At 34.4% G+C, this 6,622-nt stretch overlaps 1 protein-coding gene and 1 long non-coding RNA gene across 2 annotated transcripts; one reads left to right on the forward strand and one right to left on the reverse strand.

The window, feature by feature from the left end:
• Nucleotides 1-255: 255 nt before the first annotated feature.
• LOC107809037 (uncharacterized) lies at nt 256-3,550 on the forward strand. Its single transcript, XR_012708986.1, has 3 exons — nt 256-381; nt 517-1,352; nt 3,297-3,550. It is a non-coding gene; the product is annotated as an uncharacterized LOC107809037 (long non-coding RNA).
• Nucleotides 3,551-3,812: 262 nt separating this feature from the next.
• LOC107809036 (agamous-like MADS-box protein AGL80) lies at nt 3,813-4,984 on the reverse strand. The gene has a single exon (XM_016633627.2). The coding sequence runs from the start codon at nt 4,626-4,628 to the stop codon at nt 3,912-3,914; it is 717 nt and encodes a 238-aa protein (XP_016489113.1). The 5' UTR covers nt 4,629-4,984; the 3' UTR covers nt 3,813-3,911.
• Nucleotides 4,985-6,622: the final 1,638 nt, after the last annotated feature.

Consider the following 6,622-nt stretch of genomic DNA (forward strand, 5'->3'; position numbering starts at 1 on the left):
TTACATAACAGGATGAATTGGTTGAAGTTCAAGAAAGAACTACTACTAATTTAGACTGGGACAGGCTCCCTTGTAAGATAGTACAATCATTTACGGGCCAAGTGACAACAACGACATGGGCTAGTTCAGTCTGGGCTATCTTTCTGTGAACTATTTTAGCCATACATAGACTGGGCCAGACTCCCCCGTTGGATTACGGGCCATGTGACAACAACTTAGCCCAAGAAACCTGTTGCTTCCAAGGTAGGGCCAAAACATATTTTTCAATAGTTTTTCCCCCACTTTCAAAAAGTTCGTATAAAGCCCTAAAAAGACAACCATTTCAGTTCAAAATTCACGCAGAAATCGTAGATTAACGCATCAATTTTATCTTCGGAAATGGTTTATTTCTCTTCTAAAACATTAATTTTTATTAGTTTACAGTCAAGAGTTTTTTCAATTGTCATTTCAGTGTAGAATTTATGAATTCCCTTTTTGTGGACTCAGTTTTTTTTTTTTGTGGTCTTGAAATTGCAGAGAGCGAGCCTGTGAAAGTCAAGATTTTGCGTATCCTTTTACGATTATTTCGCTGATTTGAAATGTTTAAATGAAGGCTACGGAATATATATTTTATTGGAGCATATAATAAGTGCAGTGAATTATAGCAACTGTTACTGAATCATTTCTGATATGAGAAAACATTTTCTGTCTAAATATGTAGTTATGATTGGATATGACTTATACTTGTGATCTTGGGAGTTTAATATTATTAATTTCTGATTTTCTTGCAGGATGTGCAGCCATTTAACTGCGAATATTACAAAGAAGCAATTTTACTAGTCCTTTAGTTTTTTGCTCTGAAAATCTACTTCAGCTTAAATTCAGTCAAATATTTCACATTTTTATGAGGGTAGCTTTATATTGCGAGTTCATTAGATGCGTTATTGGCATATTTCTTTGCGATGGACTACTCGTAAGAGTGACTCTGAGGTTGAAGTGAATGGGAGGACTGAATGACTGTTACTCTGAGATGATGCATTGATTTCATTATTTGCTGCATTTCAGCTGTCATACATCACTACTTTGGAAATTTCGAAAAAATATTATTTTCTGTTTCAATCAAACTTGATATGAAATTCCAGTGAAATCTTAAATGTTGAACTTGAGAGTATGCCTACTCTTTTATATTGGAAAGTACTGTATTTGGACTTAGCTGAGAAGCTCGTCACTACTTTCAGTTCTTTATTTATTATTGTTACTTACTGAGTTGGTTGTACTCATACTATACCCTGCACTTCATGTGCAGATCCAGGTGATCCCGGATACGGTGGGTGTTTATTCTTTCACACAGTCGATTTTCCGGAGATTCAGAGGTAGCTGCCATGTTTCGCAAACCTTATCTCTCCTTCCCTATATTTTGTTTATTGTATTCAGTCTTAGATTATTATAGATCGTGTTTTCCAGCCTTGTAATGTATAGATGCTCATGTAATCAGTAGCACTAGGTTTTGGGAATGTTTGTATCGGAATTTGCTAGATTTTTGGTATTGTATTAAATATTATGTTTTCAAACTTAAAGGAAATCGTGGGTTATTGATGTTGTCGGCTTGCCTAGTACTGAGATATGCGCCATCACGACAGGTTAGGATTTTGAGTCGTGTCATAATGCAATTGATGAAATAAATTAAGCATCAAAATATTTTGATTCTTATGATTTTGTGTCTTTGTCCTTCAATTGAGGCTACAAGTCTACTGGACTATTCTTGCCAAAAGGAAAAAGAAAGATTTTGTTGTGCATGTCTGACTAAATGGGAAAAATGACCCTACTTTAGTTTGGGAGGTTTACATATTCCTGCATTGATGTTTCTTATGAACAAAAGTAGAGCTATAGAGTTTCCTTGGCGATATTTGTAGTGCTTCATTCAACTGTTCCTTGCCACATGCCCTACTGGATGACATAATTAGTTTTAGTTCATTTGATTTGGTGTAAGACTGGAGAATGATATGGTAAAGGTGGATGAGATGTATGGCTGTACCTACAAAAAAAGGTGGATGAGCTGTATAAGATGTTGTCTTCCTTGTGCTCATTTCACCATCAAGCTTTGATTGTTCTATTTAGCAATTGATAGTGTTTGAATTTCATTTTATGATGATTTGTTCGCCAGGCCTTTTATTTGTATTTGCACATTTTATGTGTTCGACCCTATACCTTTGCTAGTTGTGTGGTACTAGTTTTGGAAGGACAACTTTGGAGTAAAAGTCTGAATCCCGGCAGAAGGTGTCGTGTGAATTCATCCAATCTCCCTAAAACTTGATGGGTACACAGTACCTAACTAGTGGGTGGTAACCTATATCTGTAGATTAGTCAAGCTGCACACGAGCTGACTCGAACTCCAAGTTTTTCTGCACCTCACATGTCACGATCTTTCTGGTTGCTTTGTGTTCTCTTCCCTTCCATTCCTACGCAACTTCTTCACAGTATCCTTAATAAAGAATAACAAAGGATAGAAACGTGAAATATCTCATCTCAGTATCCTTTTTTTATTTGAATTATTTTTATTCTGTATCCTCTAGGTGTTAGAAAAGTGATATGTCATCTCTATATCCTTTTTATTTTTAATTTTTATTATTTTTAATCTGTATCCTCTAGGTGTTATTTCTATCTATCTAGACACCAGGTTATAAACTCAAGAACAAGTAGAAGTTCTGTCTTGAAGTAATATCCTCACTGTGGGCAATCTCTTCTAGAGTTTAGGCACTTAATTCTTTCTATATATAGACTACAATGAGCCGATTCAGTTATCGGTTTGATACTTCAAGAGATATTTTGAACACCCCACGCTACTACTTTACCCAGAATGTTGCAGATATTATTAGTTGTCAACATATTCTCTGCGTCACTCACTTACATTACCTTATTATATTACTGTTGTTATTGCTTGTTGCTTTATTTTTATCGTTCCTTAAGCCGAGAGTCTATCGGAAACAGCCTCTCTGCCTTTATAGGATAGGGGTAAGGCTGCGTAAACACTACCTTCCTCAGACCCCACGTATGAGATTAAGCTGGTTTTGTTGTTGTTAATAACATACTCTCTGCAAATTACTGGTATTCCAATTCATCGGTAGCTAATAATACTGATTCATATTTTTTTTTTATTCATTTATCGGTAAAACTGGATAGTTCACGTTATTGAAACATTTGATTTTTGCGTGATGTGGATTCATCATCTTTTTGTGGATGGTACTAGCATGACCCGTCCGGAGTCTGGTCTTTTTTTAGAAGGCTATTAATGCTTTGAAATTTACTTGTCTTTGCAGTATGGGGGGATTGCAACCACGCATTTCATCTTCATTGTATCTTGAAGTGGGCGAATTCTAAATCTGCTCAAGCACATTGTCCCATGTGCCATCGTGAATGGCAGTTTAAAGAATGAAAAGATTCTGTGCATCTTTTGCTCATGAATAGAAGGAATGAATCAGAATTTTCCACCACTAGGATTCTCTGCTTCATTCCTCTTGAGAAGGGGTAAAAGTATGAATCTATTTATTAAAAATTTTTATTCTTTTTTAAATGACTATTATTTATAAAATATTGTTAACAGTTTCAATAATAGTTGTTTAAGTGGAAAGAAGTTTTTAAAATTAAAGTTGATACAATATTCCTTTAAATCAATAGTGTTTCAAGAGCCACCCCGATTGTTACTGAAAAGTATTGCAGGAGGAATGGCCTGGTTTCAAAAAAGTATTGCAGGAGGAATGGCCTGGTTTCAAATACCAAATGGACAAAGCGAAAAATAAGGATTAATTAGAGGATAAAGACCCATTATGAATTGAATCTGTTTCAGAAAATAACAAGGATTAAAAAAAGGCAAAAAGGAAAAAACCCAAAAATAAACAACATGCTGAAGGAATCACATAACATGAAAAACAAATCTAAGGAAAGAAAGCATTAGGCCACACACTAGTGTTGTGGTTATCACTAAAATTAGGCATAATCATCTCATCTCCATGTCCAAATTCAATCTGATGTTCACTTGTGTTGTTATTTATCCAATTATTAAACCACTCTGTTTGTGTCCTCTGCATCCCCTCCAACCCTAATTCCACCACTGGCTTTTGCTCCACTAGTGGAGGAGCAACAGCCTGTGAAACAATAGCAGAAGAAGATGTGGAAGCCCCTTTTTTAAATGCTTCAATCCTCTTATTAATCTCCTTCAAATTCTGATCAACAACCCAATCAAGATCATTCAAATCTCCCAAGTTCAAATTTTGCAGCCCTTTTCCAGCCAAACACTGGTACATAACTTCAGTCATCTCCTTCTCTCTGTTCTCCTTGCTTTGTTTCTTCAGCTGCTCGCTCGCTTTTGCAATTCTTTGTCTGATAAAACTCTCTTGATTCACCATTTTCTTGCTCTGTTCCATCTCTGGCATTCTCTTGAACTCCGCGAGCACGCGTTGAGCTCCCATGGTGTTTGGCCATACCTCAGGTTGGTTTTCATAAGGGCTATAAATAATAGCACAAGCATCAATTCCACAAAGGGTGCTCAATTCACTCACCTTCTTCATCAGACCCTTCTTCCTTTTCTTAAATGTTGCTTTTCTTGCCGAGTCATTAGTTATGAAAGCTAACTTCACTTTCTTCCTTGTCATTTTTTTCCCTCAACAAATTTGCAAACAAGGTGGAAGTATTTGGTAGATAAGTGCTTTTTGTTGCTTGGAATGGCAATGTTATATACAAAAGTGAAGATGTTCTCTAATTAATATGGAAGATATTGCATTTGTTTGCATAGCTGGAAGGAGACATTGATGACCGAAGATATTTGGAAAGACTTTAGTACTACCAAATATTTACATTAATTACATTTCATTTAACTAGAGCAATGCAATTTTGTTTTTCCTGACTACTACTCATATATGTGTTTTCAAGAAGAAAAAGATTAAACTTATAAATAAATAATATTGGTAAGAAGTTTTCTGTAATCATATATGATATTTTATCAACCAAGTCGTAATATTATAAGCTAGCTAAGTTTGTACAGAAACATAAAAGATTGAGTAACTTAGGGCTTTGTTGAACTACTGTAATACTTTGCATCAGAATTTGATTAATCGTTTTTTTGGGGGTTAAAAAGAGCTAGTACTATATTATATCATATCATCATATCATATTATACTAAAAGTGGGAAGACCTTAAGGGTAAAGTTAGAATTGCCAAAATGTACATCAAAAATTAAACGACACTATTACCCCTCATCTGAATACTATTCCTATAATAATTTTTGGTACTAAATAGTAAATTATCCTCCAATAAATGATAAGTGAAATAATTAAATGGAAAGTTAATCACATATTAATCAATTCATTGTGTTCAAAAAATTTAAAAGTCGAAAAAAAAAAATCTTAACGTATATTCAATTCTTCTGATCTATCTAATGACCGTTTATCATTTATATAGCAACTGATGCATTTAAGAAAGAAACCCATACGTTAGAAACATGTAGAATTTATAATATACACGAATTGAGTTTAAATTAGTTTAAGACATCTCTTTCAAAATGGAAACATCTAAAATAAAAGATTGAATGACTAAAATATCATATAAAGTTGAGCACATTTTTGTCTTTATAAACGGATAACACTCAATAAATAACGTTATAACATATTTTGTGGTATGTATACTAAAACGTAAGAGCACTCATAATTATGATAAGGCTGTTGAGTTTTTTCCAGTTGTACCAATATGAACCGATCACCTTTTATTTGGTTCATCTGTAAATGTAATTTTTTAATCCTTTAAGGGATTTAATTCACACGGAACGTGGTATTAAATTGAAGCGTTGCATAGTATATACTTGGGAATCCAAACTACATAATAGAGTATGAATGATCTTTAATAAAGTGTTTTTGTCATTTTTCACTCTAGCTTTATGTAGGTGATTATTTTGCTGCAAGCCTTTTGCAATATCTGCAGCATCCATCAAATTTGTCTCACATCAATTGTTTAGGGTTGTGCATTTGGATCAGATATTTGAGAATCCGAACCGATCAGCTCAATTCGAATTTTCGGATTTCAGATTTCGGATATTTGGATCGGATATGGATTATATTTTTTTAAAATTTCGAATATCCGGATTGAATTCGGATTGGTATAATTTTAACTTGATCCAATCCGAAATCCGAAATTATTAGGATATGTATAAATTTAGGGTTAGGTCTTATTTCATCGAGCCTCTCTATCTCTAAGCTCTCTTTAGAGAGACTGCTGCTCTATTCTTCTTCTCTGTGTTCCGACTATCGGCGGCGACCGGACGACGCCTCTTCCTTTACCGACTCGAATAATCCTATGAATTCAGATTGTCTAACCTTCCAGCAGAGATCTTTTGGTATGAAACGATCTAAAGTTGTTACTAAATGAAAATCAAAATCATGCTTACATTTTATGCATTATAAGATCACCAATTGCCTTTTATGTTGCTAAGGTGAGTGTGGAAAATTTTTGTTCTGTTGTTGGTGCAGAATGGATGAAATGGTACATGGTCAGAGAGGATGGAGGGAGTTGATTATGTTACAGGATAATTAGCAATAGCCTTAATAATACGTACAATTTGATCCGACAATTCGAAATATTTATCCGATCCAAACTT

This window comes from Nicotiana tabacum, chromosome 4, assembly GCF_000715075.1.
Source record: "Nicotiana tabacum cultivar K326 chromosome 4, ASM71507v2, whole genome shotgun sequence".
Classification (NCBI taxonomy): Eukaryota; Viridiplantae; Streptophyta; class Magnoliopsida; order Solanales; family Solanaceae; genus Nicotiana; species Nicotiana tabacum.

Excerpts from the sequence above, each read along its gene's own strand:
- LOC107809036 (XM_016633627.2), bottom strand. The coding sequence starts at position 4,628 with ATGACAAGGAAGAAAGTGAAGTTAGCTTTCATAACTAATGACTCGGCA.